At 48.5% G+C, this 17,741-nt stretch overlaps 1 protein-coding gene across 2 annotated transcripts; it reads right to left on the bottom strand.

Annotated features, from left to right (window-relative positions):
* Positions 1-1,434: 1,434 nt before the first annotated feature.
* Positions 1,435-11,109, bottom strand: fgf18a (fibroblast growth factor 18a). 2 transcript variants are annotated; one of them, XM_021561019.3, is made up of 5 exons: positions 9,487-11,109; positions 5,512-5,551; positions 5,106-5,286; positions 3,649-3,755; positions 1,435-3,423 (listed from the first exon to the last, which is right to left on the bottom strand). In XM_021561019.3, exons 1-5 carry the CDS (start codon positions 9,516-9,518, stop codon positions 3,154-3,156), a joined length of 630 nt encoding a protein of 209 aa, XP_021416694.1. In that variant the 5' UTR covers positions 9,519-11,109; the 3' UTR covers positions 1,435-3,153. The 2 variants fall into 2 exon arrangements, with proteins under 2 accessions (XP_021416694.1, XP_090054408.1); XM_090198282.1 differs by having other exon boundaries at positions 1,435-3,420.
* Positions 11,110-17,741: the final 6,632 nt, after the last annotated feature.

Below are 17,741 nucleotides of genomic sequence, written 5' to 3'. Positions count from 1 at the left end.
GGATCTCATGGTGAGAGACAACATTTTAAGAGGTAATAGAAGACGGTGAGGTAGAGAACCATGGTGGACGCCCTAATCTCCCAAAGGGGCCAAGAGGATTTAATACAGTAAATCAAGATTACATTTATTGTGATGCAACCATGTTGAAGTCTCATGGTAGTTCCCTGATAGAATTGTGTGTTGGGATGGTGGTGGAGGGTTGTTTGTGTGGTGGGATGAAGGGGGTTAGGTGTCGGCCTATATTCGTGGGTTGAGAGAAAGAATAAGAAAATGATACTACTGCTTTGCAGAAGCCTACTGTTATTTTCCACAATGCTTTCAGATCAGTGGTCAGGAATATAAGTAGAGTAAGAAATGCAGGTTTTGTTAAGCTAATAGGGCCATACAAGACCCACATGTTAATATTGTGTCTATATATTTCCAAAAACGGAAACATGGCCACCCAAAGGAAACCTGGCGAGAAACCCCAAAATGGTAGAAGATCAGCAGTGGCCGCACTCTCTTGTGGAAGACTTATCTTCCACATAGTTAAGTAAATATTGTCAATTTATGATGATGAAGGGGTTGTGTACCTGTGTATCGGTGGAGGCTGCTGAGGGGAGGATGGCTCGTAATAATGGCTGGAACAGAGCGAATGGAATGGCATCAAACACATGGAAACCATGTCACCTAAAACTCTCACAAACTTCTACAGATGCACAATTGAGAGCATCCTGTCGGGCTGTATCACCGCCTGGTATGGCAACTGCACCGCCCACAACCGCAGGGCTCACCAGAGGGTGGTGTGGTCTGCACAACGCATCACCGGGGGCAAACTACCTGCCCTCCAGGACACCTACAGCACCCGATGTCACAGGAAGACAAAAAAGATAATCAAGGACAACAACCACCCGAGCCACTGTCTGTTCACCCCGCTACCATCCAGAAGGTGAGGTCAGTACAGGTGCATCAAAGCTGGGACCAAGAGATTGAAAAATAGCTTCTATCTCAAGGCCATCAGACTGTTAAACAGCAATCACTAACTCCGAGAGGATGCCGTCTACATACAAACTTGATGTCATTGGCCACTCTAACAAATGGATCACTAGTCACTTTATTAATTCCACTTTAACAATGTTTGCATATCTTGCACTACTCATCCCAGATGTATGTACATTCCTTTACTTAGATGTGTGTGTATCAGGTAGTAGTTGAGGAATTGTTAGATTACTTGTTAGATATTGCTGCAATGCCGGGAACTAGAAGCGCAAGCATTTCACCATACTTGCAATAACATCTGCTATCCATGTGCATGTGACCAATCAAATTTGATTAGATTTTTTGATGTATTCAATACCATTCCGCTCCAGCCATTACCACGAGCCCGTCCTCCCCAATTAAGGTGCCACCAACCTCCTGTGCTGTGTATAGATGCTTTATGACACAGTAGACAGGTTTCTGTATGCAGGTTTACTGACTTGAGAAAGACTGCTGCACACAGAGCTGAAATAAATAAAAGAAATCATTTTATAATAATAATATCAACAATTATAGTAACAATCATAAAAAGATTGCTTATTTAGTTTTTTTTGGTCATCTTTATATAACTTTTAATAAATTGTTCCCTTTATATTTTGTGTATAAGACTTTGGTGTTCCACTGAATGTCCTGGTAGCAGCATTCTGTATCCATGGTATCGCACAGGAGCGTCATCCCCTGGGTCGTTTCTATAGCAACGCATACATGAAGAGAAGGCACCCTTCCCCCACGCGCCCGTCATCACCCTCTGATCCTATAAGAAGAGGGCATTCTGTCCTGGCAGTGGGAATTGGGGAGGTGTCATGGCGCTGGTCTCCAGTTGTCTTTGGTGGTCATTAGATTTGGTTTGTTTTTTGGTTCAGCTCGGTTTGTACATTCCAGTTCTTAAAGCTTCCGTCACTTCAGTTAGTTGCCGGGGGAGGTTGCCTTAGGGATAATTTAGGCCTCTAGTCCCTTTCTAGATTCCTCCCCCCAAATGGTCTTTGGTGCCCTTACACTCACATACTGTACATACATTCACATTCATTCACCCCAAGTCTCACAGATTCTTCTCACCCAAGGGGGGTGAGACAGAGAGAAGTGCGTCAAAGCAGTCTATCCATTTCTCCACAGTGCCATTCTGTCTAGTCCCGTACTGTGGCTTGATCACCACTCCACTGACTTCCTGTGTTCCTCGCACTGTTTGTCCACCGGTTGCTCCACAGTTTCTCTCATGACTTCACTGTCTCATAGACGTTCAGTCTGTCCACCTGTCTGTCTCTCCTGTCTCTGTCTTTTGGTCCATTAAGTGGGTATCATCCAGTGAGTCCTGGACAGCGTCAGATAGCTGAACTGGTCCAAGCCTGTGAGTAAGGTTGGGGCTATCACGGTGTAGCTAGCTTAGCTACGTTTTAGCCCTCAGAAAGAGTTTAAACCCGCAGTTTCGAGAACACACTGAACTCATTCTTGTTTAGCAGAGCAATAGTGTTAACCTTAAAGCATGGCTGCTTGATAAAACAGCAAAGTTACCCTTTTTTTGTTTGTCCGTTCTAAACTAGTGATTAACTGGCCAGTGACAGTGCAATAGCACCATTATGTTCAAGCTTGGAGGTTGGAGGGAAACGAGGTCTACACAAGTTGGAAAGCCTGGTCATCAGTTTAGCTAGCTTTCAGGGGCCTTGTCATAGTTTCTGGGCCTGGCAGGGGAGTGGGCCAGGTTGATGGGCTAGTTGTGATAGCAGGGCTACAAGCTAGTGGCCTTCAGTCAATGGACAGAGATCGTGGAGCCTGGGGCAGTGACGGCTTATCAGGGCCAAGTGTCAAGTTAGTGGATGTACTGTGGCACTAGCACAGTTAGGAAACCTACCAATCAGGGTCCAGAGGAGGGTACATGTTATCCCAGTAGCGGGAAGCGTTAGGTGGGGTCAGGAGTCTGGGTGTATCACTGGCCCACTATCGATCAGCTTCAGGTTAGCCAATTAGCATGTATTAATGTCCAGAGGAAGGGTCAATGTTATCCCATTATCGATTAGCTTCAGGTTAGCCAATTAGCATGTATTAAAGTCCAGAGGAAGGGTCAATGTTATCCCGTTAGCGATTACTGAATAAGCAGGTACAGGTGGCAATGGGTAGTGGATGGAGGGTAGCCATTAGCTGCTAGCGGGGCCCGGTGGCACGGACCCTCTTGCTCCTCTTGTTGACCGTTGTGAAGCGGAAGGGAGTGGTTTCAGGGTACTCTCCAGGCGGGAAGCGCTTCATGAAGTGGACGTCCTGCTGGTTGGGCAGCGTGTGGGGGCCGCGGCGAGGTCGCCCCCGCTTGGTGAATCCAACGTACCAGCCTGCGTAGCGTGATGACATCAATGCGGTGTAGTGGTTCTCTAGAACCTTCTCCACGAACACGCAGTCTTCACTTTTATTACTGGCCTTCTGAGAGAACAGAGACACGAACACACACACACACACAGAGAGAGAGAGAGACATGAGGAGGGAAGAGGCAGATCAGCAATCCATGTGAACACATTCAATCTGAACAAAAGGAATGCTCAGGAATGCTTCCAAACAGCACTTTTTTGGCATATTGTTGTGATTCATGCCATAAGCCTAATGATGCTGTAATTGTTTGAGAACATGAGAAAACAGAAGAGGTCTCACCTTTCCCACCAGCTTGCCGCGGCGGTTCATGCACAGGTAGAAGTTGGTTTCTTTGCCACGGATTCTCACCTGGCTACCAAAGGTGTCGGCCTCCACTACAAGCTGGGCTTGTGAAGGGACAGACAGAGGGACAGACAGACGTTAGAGCCACAGACAGGGAGAGCACCAAAAACAAAAGGGAGAGAAAATAAGGGAGGAGGAGGGGGGACGCAACTTGACAGAGCGACAGATTATAGCCTGGGTTTGAACTGACAGATCAATCCCAGGCAGATGGCGAAGCGAGGACAGGCAGACATTTGGGTGAGTAGATGGTTAGTTGTCAAAGAAGCCTGTTCAGAGATGGTCTTACGGGAGACTGGTCATTACAATTGGGGCTCATAAAAAAAAAGACACAGAAAGACATGAGAACAGCCGACACAGAGCGAGGCTACAAAAGAAGAAGAAGTCTAGCAAACACTGCAGGGGGGATTGTTGTTTTAAGTGTGTGTGTGTGTGTGTGTGTGTGTGTGTGTTCATCATGCCATTGTGAAGCTGATTCAGTGTATATTAAAGTACAGCTCCCCTTCTCTTGTAATAACACTGCGCTGACTCAATGTCTTTAGAGAGAGCGCTTGTGCCTGTTTTTAAAAGAAATCCCTGAAATGGTTCCTACATGACCTTAGTCAACAAAGGGGTCACAATAAATCAATACCCTTCTCTCTCCCTCTTCTTCCCTTAACTCTCCCCTCCTCTCTCTCTCTCTCCCACTCTACATGTTTGCACCTTCAACCCTCCTCTCTGTTCTCCCCCTCGTTCTCTGTTCTTTTTTCCTCTCACAATGCTTTACTGCCATTGCCTGATGGCGTTAACCACAGTCTTTCTTCTTTTGAGAACCACTTGTCAAGAACAGATCTGCTCCCGGAGCAGTAATAAGGCTGGCCTTGAAGTGGTATGTTTGTGAAGAGCACGGTTGTGAATGGGAGAGCTGGTAACATGAACCCCATTCATCTGCACAGAGGAATATGAACGCCAGCGTGAACGTTGGGCTTTTTTTCCTGCATTGATCCTCTGCGGTTTGAGAATGGGTTAGGCATAATTACAGACAAAGAGAGAAAGGGGAAGTGGGAGGAGTGGGGGAGGGATGGACGAGGGAGGGAGGGAGGGGGAGGCAGCCTGCTGTTTTAAACCCAGAGAAGACAACGGGGAGGATGAAAAATCAATGGATAGATCGATGGAGGAGATGAGTTTCTACCACTGCCTAACACTCTACCTGGCAGGCCCCCCTCTCTCCTGCTTTCTTTCTCTTTCACTCTTTCTCTGTGTGTCTCTCTGGTGTATCATTGAGTCAGCAGTTGGTCGATGAGGTCTTTGTGCTCCGGAGACAAGCTCCACTGCCCACTGCCAAGGCTGGGAGGATTGAGGCATGTGTGTGTGTGTGTGTGTGTACTTATATGCCTGTCTGTGTGTGTGTGTCTTACCATATTTGTCTCCATCCTCTCCGCGGGCACTGATGCGTCTCCCCAGCACCTGGACGTGTTTGCCGCTGGTGCGGCTGTAGAGCTGGTAGACCCGGTGGTGCCGCCGGCTCATAGCGTCTCTCACCCGGGTCTGGTTCTCCACGTGCACGCTGAAGTTAACCCCATCCACGCCAAACACCTGCTGCACACACGGGACACACGGGTCACAATCAGCATACTGCTACTACATGCTCTCTCCTATCCCCACTCCCTCCATCCTTGGGGGAAGGATACGAGGACACGATGAACGGCAACACGACGCAAAAATCTGAAGGTCCTAAATGCCTTTGTCAAGACGCGTTTATTGACATACACACATATCCATACAAACATGTACTCACACACACGTGCATATCTAGCTTCTCACCTGCAATGGATTGCACATCACCAGCAACATCTGGATGCATCTGGAAAGAGAAAATAGGTTCAGTATATCTCCGATTCAAGGATTCCTCTCCTTCCATCCGTCTGATCCCTTCCACAACACTGAGACCTATCCTTGGGAAACCAGAGAGAGCTTCTGGCTGGACTGTGGGACTCCCCACTCCCTCAGATATGACATTTGACATGTTATCATTTAGCAGACCCTCTTATCCAGAGCACTCAAGTAGTGAATGCATACATTTTAATATTTTTTTTTGTGCTACAAGAGACAGACAGTCGCTGGTTCCCAAACTTTGTCACCCTGATGTCAGCAGAACCACCAGCCTTGACACTTGACCTACGAAGAGGTGTCTATCAACAGACATTCTGTAGGTGTCTGTCAACAGACATTCTGTAGGTGTCTGCCAACAGACATTCTGTAGGTGTCTATCAACAGACATTCTGTAGGTGTCTGTCAACATACATTCTGTAGGTGTCTGTCAACATACATTCTGTAGGTGTCTGTCAACAGACATTCTGTAGGTGTCTATCAATAGACATTCTGTAGGTGTCTGTCAACAGACATTCTGTAGGTGTCTGTCAACAGACATTCTGTAGGTGTCTGTCAACAGATATTCTGTAGGTGTCTGTCAATAGACATTCTGTAGGTGGGATTAGATACAGGATGGGGTGGTGTAGTTGGCATGGCGACATGCGAGACAGACAAACAGACAGCCATCCAGGGTCAGTCGGGGACAACACCCAGAGCCTCCATGTTTTCCTCCAGCAGATGCTCCATCAGAGCAGCAGGGAAACACAGACAGGGAAACACTGACTGACACCTCTCCCACTCAATCACCTCTTGACCCCTACATGACTGTACTGTGCCATTGTGTAAGTAGCCATAATATCACTTGTGCGTGCGTGTGTGTGTGTGTGCACTGTGGAGAAGAGCATGCACTGTCTCCTCTATCTCTCTCTTTCTCTCTCTCACTCTCTCTCTGTGTGTTCTACACTACAGCATGGAGAGGCAAGCTTGTTGAGTGAAGGGTTGCCAAATGCAGTACAAACCTGTTTCTCTCTTCCTACCTGTTTCGCTCTCCTCTCCTACCTGTTTCTCTCTACTCTCCTACCGGTATCTCTCTCCTCTCGTTCCAGTTTCTCTCCTACCTGTTTCTCTCTCCTCTCCTACCTGTTTCTCAATCCTCTCCTACCTGTTTCTCTCCTACCTGTTTCTCTCTCCTCTCCTACCTGTTTCTCTCCTACCTGTTTCTCTCTCCTCTCCTACCTGTTTCTCTCTCCTCTTCTACCTGTTTCTCTTCTACCTGTCTCTCTTCTCTCCTACCTGTTTCTCTCTCCTCTCCTACCTGTTTCTCTCCTACCTTTTTCTCTCTACTCTCCTACCTGTTTCTCTCTCCTCTCCTACCTGTTTCTCTCCTATCTGTTTCTCTCTTCTCTCCTACCTGTTTCTCTCTCCTACCTGTTTCTATCTTCTCTCCTACCTGTTTCTCTCTCCTCACCTACCTGTTTCTCTCTCCTCTCCTACCTGTTTCTCTCCTACCTGTTTCTCTCTCCTCACCTACCTGTTTCTCTCCTACCTGTTTCTCTCTTCTCTCCTGTTTTCTCTCTTCACCCTCACATATCCCTAGGTCTACCAGTCTCCCTCTTTCCCTTCCACTGTCCTCTCTCTCTCCCTCTCTCCCCCCCCTCTCTCTCCTGTCCCATGCTCAGTGTTTAGGGATGGAGGAGACTCCCCCACACACTGTCATGGCCTCACACACACGCAGATGTGGAGATGTGCGCTGGATGTGTGTATGTCGGGGGAGCAGGAAGCTGACAGCTGGACTGAAGAAAAGACTGATGCACTGCAGGGTGAGAGTGAGAGAGAGGTGTCTGTGTACGGGGAGAGATAGTGACAGGGTGGGGAGAAAGAGAGACTGTACTCCTCCTGTACAAGTATTGCGGCTGGAGAGAAACACGGGTGTCCCCATTTTTTGTGGTGTGAGAGACAGGAAGACGAGAACGTGAAAAAGAGAAAGGTCTTGCATCCATCCACTGATGCGTACTCATAGACATACATGTACCTCACTCTTGACTCACTCAACCCACATACCACAACCCACACCAACCCAAACACACAAGAAGCCAAACTCCTTCCTATGCAACATCACACGGGTGATCTTTCCCTTGGCTGGTGTATCAGCTCATAGGGGCTGCTAACAGATGCAGACACCAGGGGAACCAAAGCTGCATTCTGCCTGCGCAGCTGTAAAAGTGGCGGTGTCTTGTGCATTGTGAGGACTCTCAGCTGTTAAAACATCACTGCTGCACCGCTGCCCGAGGACACGGAGAGAAAAGTGCTTCAGTTCTGGATTCTACCTCTCTCTTCCCGACCACAGACACTCACAGTATGCCAGTGAGGAAATGGCGAGCAGAGAAAGTGAAGACAGAAGAAATGGAGAAGAGAGGGAGAGTAGCAAAGATAGAGATGAAAAGGGACTGTAAGAGGGAGGTAATAGTTCTATAAGAGGGACCAATGGGGAAACCTGGTTGTCCGTTGGACCTGTGCCAAAACAAGCATCAAGCCGACATCATAAACCTGTGTCTCTGAAGTTCTCCCATGTTGAGTAGACGTTAAGGTAGAGTGGGCCTAAATACAGAGCGCCAGCGTGGAGCAATGGCTGAGGTAGTGGGCCTCACTGCTGAGAAATGGTTTGAGTGGTAGGCCTCAGTGCAGAGCAGTAGGCCTCAGAGAGGAGTTGTGGTTTGAAAAGCAGAGCGGTAAGTCTCAGTGGTGGTTAAAGCAGTAACAGGCCCCAGTGTGGAGCAGTGGTTAGAGTAGCAGCGGGTCCCAGCGTGCAGCAGTGTTTTCTAAAAGAATAGCACTGTAGGTCTCATTGTGGTGTTGTGGTCAGAGGTGAAATAGGCCCCAGTGGGGAGCAGTAGCTCCGAGTCTAGACCATTGAACCAATGCTTGAGTTTGTGTAGAGCAGCCATTAGCCGGGCGAGCTAATATGTTGATGATCATAGATGTAACGTTCGTGTGGAGCGGTAGTTAGTAGCCGTGGTCTCGGGGAGTGAGGGGGAAATAAAAAAAGAGAGCCTGCATGGCAGAGGAGAAGACAACGTAGAAGAGGTGGTGGAGAGTTGAATCTTTCTCTTCATCTGACACTGTTAGGTTGTTATCCATTCATGAGAGAGAGAGAGAGAGAGAGAATGAGAGAGAGAGAATAAGAGAGAGAGCGAGAGAGAATGAGCGAGAGAGAGATTGAGAGAGAGAGAGAGAGAGAATGAGAGAGAGAGAGAGAGAGAGATAGAGAGAGAGAGAGAGAGAATGAGAGAGAGAATGAGAGAGAGAATGAGAGAGAGAGAGAATGAGAGTGAGAGAGAGAGAATGAGAGAGAGAGAGAGAGAGAGAGAGAGAGCGAGAGAGAGAGATGATAACTATCTGGAGATGACTGCCATCTGGGAGAAGTACATTGGTCACAATGAAAGACAAATTAAATCCCTGGCTTCATTCTGTATCCTTTCACATAGCTGCAGTTGGCACGTATTTCACATTTTCAATGAAATATGGTTGCAGACTATGATCAAACGATAGTTTGTGATAGTGGTGGATTCAATGCAATATATTACTGTAATGTACATCATATAAACCTAGATCCAATTGAAATGGTCAACATCTACACCAGTAATAATCAGTTATAAATGTGTTTATGACAAGTCCTATGGGTGGCACAGCCCCAACCCTGACCCAGTGACCCCGACTAATTAGCCAATCACCTTCTTTGACACGTTTCTATGGTGACCGATGGGAAGAGATGAGACGTCGAATACCCAGGCCAGAGCATCCATGAACCATGCCCATCAAAAACTGCCGTGTCCATATGGTCAAAGACTAAACAACACACTGCAACAATCAAACAGAATGTGCTTCATATGGCAATAACATTCTTGATAAATGGTTAGAGGGACTTACAAGACAGCCAGCGTGGAGAGAAGGGACCGCATCGCTTCCCCCCTCCACTAGGGAACTTCGCCCAGAGTCAATCGCCTCGCTCGGTCAGAGCCGGTCCGACAGTCCGGAGAGTTCACTTGTGTTTTTATAATCCGCTGGACGGAGTGGAGGGTCAAAGAGTCAGCGGACACTCCCGTTGGCATCGGCGGCGTGGGTGTGAGGGCGCGGGCACGGCGGGTTGTGGGGCGGGGGGTGGCCGTGCCACTGTGACTGGAGGGCTACCTCTCTTGGCTGTCACGGTGGCCGGTGCAACGGGGAGGGGCGGGGCGCAGGGGGAGGTTAGGTCATCAAACAGTTGCGCACCTCCGGGCTGGAGAGGAACAGGTGAAAGCAAGTTCACGACTCATAGAGGCTAAACTCCAATCGACTCACCTGCTACGTATCAATAATGCAACTAATGTCAGTCAAAATCACTCCAATGTGATTTAGTGACGATGTTTTCTCCCGGTAATCTTATGCGTAATCCACGTTCGTATTGGTGTTTTAGTGCGACAATAAAGTTTATACTAGGTCAATAACTTTATTCTGAGAGAAGTCCACATTAGAGACGAATTTGAAGAGATGAGACGCAGAATGAGGGATGGTAAAGGAGGAGTGGTTGTCTGGACGCAGGCTGGAGCACGCCCAAGGTCTCTAGTCCCTGCGAGGCAATGCCAGGCGCTGCGGGAGGCGGGGTACCTGGACGGGCTGGAGGCGAGGGCGGCGTGAAGAAGGGGCCTCTGCGGGCGCCGGGTGCTGCAGGGCGGGCTCGGTCATGGCTGCGACCCCACGATGGGTCACGAAGTCTCTGGCCCCGGGGGCACCGAACAACAGTGTCTAATAATGTGGATAAGAGCCCGTAGCGGTCCAGCTCAGATGGAGATGGAGAGAGTTGAATGAAAGGGAGGAGGGGAGGGAGATAGAGGTAGGGATGGAGGGAGGGAGGGGGAGTTGGAGAGGATGGGAACAGCTGTGACTGGGTGGCGGACCCAGCCACCCGCGACAGCACGGAAATGACAGGCGCTCTCGGCACCTGATTTCTCGGACTTCCCCGACCGTTTCAACCGCTGGTTGCCTGGCTGCGGTCCTCCCTGAGCTCCTGCACAATACCAGCCAAAACAGAGCGCGATGACATCACCTCAAAAATGTTTGAAGGAAAAAATGCAATCCGATCTTTTTAGTAATTTTTTAAACGTAGAAAGTTAGCACTTTTCCTGTAAAGGCACCAAAGTCTGGATGGCTCAGTTGGAACCGACCGTTGCAGTGCAGAAGACACAGGTCCACTTCTCCTGTTTGTAAAGAAATACAAGTGAATGCATGCGCTTCAACGACGTTTACCTAATCACATTGACAGATCACTCCAGAAACTGCACCGTCTCTCCCCGCTCTCTCGCTCTCTCTCACAGCCTCCCTCTTTCATTCAGTGACGAGAGGAAAGCACAGGAGAAGATACAGAAAGAACACAGCTGCGTCTATTCTCCAGCTACAGCATGTATATAAAAAGCGTTCTCCTTCCGCAAAAAGCTCGTCTTTACGGTGGATGGGAGTGCTGTAAGGGAGAGGCGAGTCAGTCGGCAGGCACGAACCTCCAAGAAAAAACAGAACAAGATTTTAACAGCCGTGGATCAATCCACCCCTCCCTCCCACCAGCCCCCCCTCTCTCGCGTCTGCTCTCTATCTCTCCCCCGCTTCCCCTCTTTCTCCCCCCCCCCCCCCCCCCCCCCCCCCTCTCTCTCTCTCTCACACACACACACTTATTGGATCAAAATGAGATTAGTCAGTCGCTATGTGATGCCGACCAACTACACCAAAGGCGAAACCGTGTTGGAAATGTCACTGGCTGCAACAAAGGAGGAAGGGGGAACAGGGCTTAGTTTTTACAAATCTCCACAAAACACGGGTTTATGTGGGTTTCTCTGCGCTTTTGGAACCTTTCACTAGTCATTGGGGAATAACAGGGGCGAGTCACTTTTGCCCTCCGATTACTTCTCACCTCAGTTAAAAAGAAACCCGACCACTGCCACCCCTCTGCCCCTGACCCATGGTGGGGAGTGTGGGCTGAGGCGAGACCGCCAGAGCGGGGTGGGGGGGCACGACTAGCAGAGCAGACCCTCCAAGTAAATAATTACCGCTTTGAAAAGTGATGTTTTGTGACTCTTCGTTTCATAACTTATAACTTAAACCTTGAGGGGAAAATGAAACAGAGAATGAGAGACAGTCCGCTTTTCAAGCGGGAGGGCGGTATGTAAGCATGGACTCGGATCCAAAACGAACATTTCTCAGGGATTTCGGCAGCAACGCCCGCTCTGCGCTCCCAACCCTCCCTCTCACCGCCACAGAACCGCAGACGGTCAGCCAAGCCAACACAACACTCATTCCATACCTTTCATTCACACACACACACACACACACACACACACACACACACACACACACACACACACACACACACACACACGCACACGCACACGCACACACACACAGGAGAGATTGGGTTCTCACTCGCTTGTGTGTGCTGGAAATGGGGGGGGGGGGGGGGGCAGATATCTTGGCTTTTCAATGTTGCTCGCGTGTGCACGCACACACACACACACACACACACACACACACACACACACACACACAGGCTACGTGGCTTCATAGGGCTGGGTAGGGGTACTGTGGTTGACTGGCTTTAAGTCATGCTCAAAAGAAGAGCTCCTGGCCCTCCTCTCCTACTGGCCCTCTTCCCCTCCCTGCACCTGTGTCTGGGTGGATAGTTTGCTCCTCTGGCCTGCCTGGTGTCCAGCTAGCCAGGCCAGGGCAGGAGGGCACTTATTTTAAACCACCTGGTTGACCACAGCCCGCTGGACCACAGGTTCAAACAGACGCACACCACTGCTGCAACCACACACCACAAAGGGAGCAAGAGTCATTACTCGTGGCATCCGTTTTCTCCAGCTTGCTCTTGGTCATTTGTGCCATATTAACGTGCCCTTTATTAGACTGATCAGAGAGCTGCAGAAAGGCCTCGTCATGAGGAGTGACTTCAGGGAGTCTATTTCACTTTGGGCGCCTTTTGTGGGTATCCAGCTTTGCAGCGGTGTAAGAAAGGCGGCACCTTGATGAATGAGGTTTTGATGTGCTGGCTGACAGCCATCGTGTAGTCAGCTTACCAACAGATGCATTTTTATTCCGAATGGGTGAAAGATAGGTCTAGAGCGAAATAGTCAACTGAAATATGAGACCAGATCGAAAAGTTCCTCAGGGCTTTCAGTTGTCTACCTTACACACATTTACATTTTTCTTCCTTTTTCCCCCCCTCTCTCTCTCTCTCCTTCTCTTCCTCGCCCTCTGTCACGCAAGTCTTTCCCTCATCCATTTTCTGTCTTCCCGATCGGTCTCTTTAACCCCCCCCCCCCCCCCTGTCTTTTTGTATCGCCTCCCACTGTCGCTCTGTTTGCAGCGAGGGAGTGTATTGATCGCCCATGTCTTTGCCTCCGCAGCTCCTGGCTATTGATCCTCAGCTAAGATGTTTTAAATGCGTGCGCACACACACAGGGTCATGTGTCGAAATGCTCAGTCGCCCATTATGTTGGCTACCACGGCTCGAAGAAGAGATCTCAGTGACTATGAAAGTGGGGTCTCAAAGGAGCATAGGGGGTTTCAAGGTGTGTGTGTGTGAGAGATGACGCTGGGCTACTGACCTATACTGCTATTTTGTGTGTGTGTGTGGGGGTGGGGGGGGTGGGGGGGGGGTGATCTTATGTGCAAAAATGCTGATCTTAGCATTTTTGCACATAAGGTCTCCGCCATCATTTCCAATGACCAAAAACATTTTCTGGACATCAGAACAGCGATCACTAGCCTAGATTTGAATAACAATTTCTACTTAGAGTCAGGCAGCTCTGGACGTTTTGCTTACTCTGGACCGGGCCTGGGATTCAAAAGCGGAAGCAACGGCGCAAGAGAGGCAAACGAGCTGGCATCCTGATGAGACTATGTTGGCGAGCAAATAAACCGCCTCTACCCTCGTTCTATTGGCGAACGTACAATCACCAGAAAACATGCTGGACGAGCTCTCCTCAAGACTAGCCTGTCAACGGGACGTGAGGAACTTTAATATACGGTGTTTTCGCATGAGTCGTAGCTGAACAAGGACATGGATAATATGCAACGCTCGGGTTTTTCCATGCGTTTTCTCCACTGGACTGCAGCCTGGGGTAAGGTGAAAGGGGGAGGGGTGTGTCTCTTTGTTAACAACAGCTGGTGAGCGATCTCTAATGTTTTAAGGAAGTCTTGACTTTTTGCTCGCCCGAGTTCGAATACCTCATGATAAGCTGCAGACCATACTATTTACCAAGAGTTTTAATCTATGTTTTTCGTAGCTGTCTATTTACCATCTCAAACCGATGCTGGCCCTAAGACCACCACACTCAATGAGCTGTATAGGGCCATAAGCAAACAAGAAAATGCACATCCAGATGTGACGCTTCCCTTGGCCAGTGATTTTAATGCAGGGAAACAGAAATCTATTTTACCTCATATTTACCAGCATGTCCCTTGTGCAACTAGAGGTGACACAACTCTTCAACTTTACTCCCGAGTGGTGCAGCGGTCTAAGGCAGAGGTCTAAGGCATTGCATCTCAGTGCTAGAGGCGTCACTACAGACCCTGGTTTGATTCTAGGCTGTATCACAACTGGCCGTGATTGGGAGTTTCATAGGGTGGCACACACTAATTCATTATTGTAAAGAATAATTTGTTCTTAACTGTCTTGACTAGTTAAATAAAGGTGAAATAAAAAATTAAATGAATAAAAGAATACTCCACTCCAAGAAAAGCAAACAAGGCTCTCCCTCGCCCTCTCTGACAATAACTCTATCCTTTTGATTCCTGCTTACAAGCAAGAACTCAAACAGGAAGTACCAGTGACGTGCTCAATAAGGAAGTGGCCCGATGACGTGGATGCTAGGCTAAAGTACTCTTTCGCTAGCACAGAATGGAATATGTTCCCGAGATTCATCCAATAACATTGAGGAGTTTACTACATCCGTCACCGGTTTCATTAATAAGTGCATTGATGACGTCCCTACAGTGACCATATATACTGTAAATATCCCAACCTGAAGCCATGGATAACAGGCAACATCTGAGGGGGACACTAATCCGGATGCTTCTAAGAAATCCCACTATGACCTCTCACGAGCCACCAAACAGGCAAAGTGGTAATACTAAGATCGAATCCTACTAAGCAGGCTCTGACGCTTGTCGGATGTGGCAGGGCTTGCGAACCATCATGGATTTAGAAAGGTAAACCCAGCTGCAAGCTGCCCAGTGATGCAAGCCTACCAGATGAGCTAAATGCCTTCTCGCTTCAAGGCAAGACACTGAACCATGTATGAGAGAACCAGCTCTTCCGGGCGACTATGTGATCTCACTCTCCATAGCCAATGTGAATAAGGCCTTTAAACAGTCACAAAGCTGCGGGGCCAGACGGATTACTAGGACGAATATTCAGAGCATGCGCTGACCAGCTGGCAAGTGTCTTCACTGATATTTTCAACCTCTCCCTAGCCCAGTCTGTAATACCTGCATGTTTCAAGCAGACCACCATAGTCCTTGTGCCCAAGAACACCAAGGTAACCTGTCTAAATGACTATCCCCTTGTAGCACTCACATCTGTAGCCAAGAAATGCTTTGAAAAGGCTGGTCTTGGCTCACATCAACACCATCATCCCAGACACCCTGGACCCACTCCTATTCACATACCGCCCCAACAGATCCACAGAGGACGCAATCTCTATTGCACTCTCACCTGGATAAGAGAAATGCCTATGTGAGAATGTTGTTCATTGACTACAGCTCAGCGTTCAACACCAAAGTGCCCTCTCATCACTAAGCTCAGGACCCTGGGACTGTACACCTCCCTCTGCAACAGGATCCCGGATTTCCTGACAGGCCGCCAGGGTAGGCAACAACACACCTGCCACGTTGACCCTCAACATGGGGGCCCCTTAGGGTAGCATGCTTAGTCCCCCACTGTCCTCCTTGTTCACCCGAGACTTCACGACTCTAACACCACCATTACATTTGCTGACAATACAACAGTGGTAGGCCTGATTACCGACGACGATGAGACCACCTATAGGGAGGAGGTCAGTGACATGGCAGTGTGGTACCAGGACAACAACCTTTCCCTTAACGCTGGCAAGACCTAAGAGCCGATCGTGGACTATAGGAAACGAAGGGCCGAGCTCGCCCCATCCACATCGACGGGGCTGTACTGGAGTGGGTTGAGAGCTTCAAGTTCCTCTGTGTCCACATCACTAAGGAATTAACATGGTCCATGCACACCAACACAGTTGTGAAGAATGCACGACAACGCCTCTTCCCCCCTCAGCAGGCTGAAAAGATTTGGCATGGGCCCTAAAAAGTTCTACAGCTACACCATTGAGAGCATCTTGACTGGCTGCATCAACCCATGGTATGGCAACCGCTTGGTATCCGACTGCAAAGCACTACATCACTAAGGGCCAAGCTCCCTGCCATCCAGGAACTCAATACCAGGCGGTGTCAGAGGAAGGCCCTAAACATTGTCAAAGACTCCAGCCACCCAAGTCATAGACCGTTGTTTCTGCTACCGCGCGGCAAGTGGTACCGATGCACCAAGTCTGGAACCAACAGGACCCTGAACAGCTTCTATAGCCAAGTTATCATTACTCATTGTGTATGTTTTAAATTTTCTCTACATTGTTGGGAAGTAAGTGCTTCACTGTTAGTCTACACCTGTTGTTGAAGAAGCATGTGACAAATTACATTTGATTTGATTAGATGTGTGTGTGTGTATGTGTGTGTGTGTGTGTGTGTGTGTCTCAGTCACCAGATCTCAACTCAAGCGAAGAGCTATGGGAGATTCTGGAGTGGCTCATGAGACTCATGAGACCACTACCATAAACAAAAAAGAAATGATGGAATCTCTTGTGGAAGAATGGTGTCTCATCCCTCCAGTAGATTTCAGACACTTGTAGAATCAAGGCGAATTCAAAGCTGTTGGTGGCCCAACGCCCTATTAAGACACTCTGTGTTGGTGTTTCGTACATTTTGGCAGTTACCTGTAAGTCTCATTTTCAGATATAGACCAACCGACACTCACACACTTCTCAAACAAAGATACACTCCAGCGTATATTTTACATATACCCTCTCCCTGATTTAAATAGACTTGGCATTGATGGACACTATGCTTTTGTGTTCCTATCTCTACTCATTATTTAAGTGAATGAGAGCATGTGTGTGTGCGTCCGTGCATTTGTGTGTAGCCCAGTGGTTGCTGCTGTGTGGGTCTGACCCCTGCTCTGCCTTTCTTTAGTTCTCTTTCTTTCTTTCTCTTTCTTTCTCTCTTTCTCTCTCTCTTTCTTTCTTTCTTTCTTTCTTTCTTTCTTTCTTTCTTTCTTTCTTTCTTTCTTTCTTTCTGTCTCTGTCTCTGTCTCTGTCTCTGTCTCTGTCTCTGTCTCTGTCTCTGTCTCTGTCTCTGTCTTTCTTTTCAGGGATGAGGATGACCAACCAGGAAGATCTGCAGGCTGCTGCCTCCTTAGGGCCATTCCATCTAGCAATTAACATCGATCAGTGCTCGTCAATACTGCCAGCGCCCAGACAAAGACCCAGGGTGCATTGTGTGAGCCTGCCCTTTCTCTATCACGCTAGAACAAATCCCCAAACAGCGCTCTGATTATATGAGGGCATTCTGGCTTGACCCCAAGGTCAATATGGAGGCTAGAGCACTAGGCTCTTGACACGACCAGAGATACAAGTTTTCCCTGACCATGTGACCTGACCTGGAAAAACTCTGGGTCATAACTATAGTCTTTAGGATGAGTTATACCCTATGATATTGGTAGAGCCCGGACTATTTCATTGACAGATCACAAGGTGAGGTAAAACTTGGCCCCAGCTGTGAGGTCACAGGTTAGAGCCCTTCATTGATCATGGCAGGAGGGTCCTCTGGTGAAGAGGGGTTAGCAGAGACAGGTTTGGAAGGTGAAGGGTATGGGTTTATTTTGGGATGGTTACTGGTTAGGCTAGGTATAGTTGGTTAGGCCGGATCCTCCTCTATTGCTACAAGGACACTGCTATCACCAGGATTTGGTGGTTTTAGGTTGGTCTAGTGCAAAGGCTTATACTCCTAAAGGGATTCTTCGGGATTTTGGCACTGAGGCCCTTTATCTACTTCCCCAGAGTCAGATGAACTCGTGGAGA

This window comes from Oncorhynchus mykiss, chromosome 14 (assembly GCF_057628025.1).
Source record: "Oncorhynchus mykiss isolate SJ-2025 chromosome 14, ASM5762802v1, whole genome shotgun sequence".
Taxonomy (NCBI): domain Eukaryota; kingdom Metazoa; phylum Chordata; class Actinopteri; order Salmoniformes; family Salmonidae; genus Oncorhynchus; species Oncorhynchus mykiss.
The sequence above is the reverse complement of the archived record's forward strand: the minus strand, read 5'-3'. Positions and strand labels throughout refer to the sequence as shown.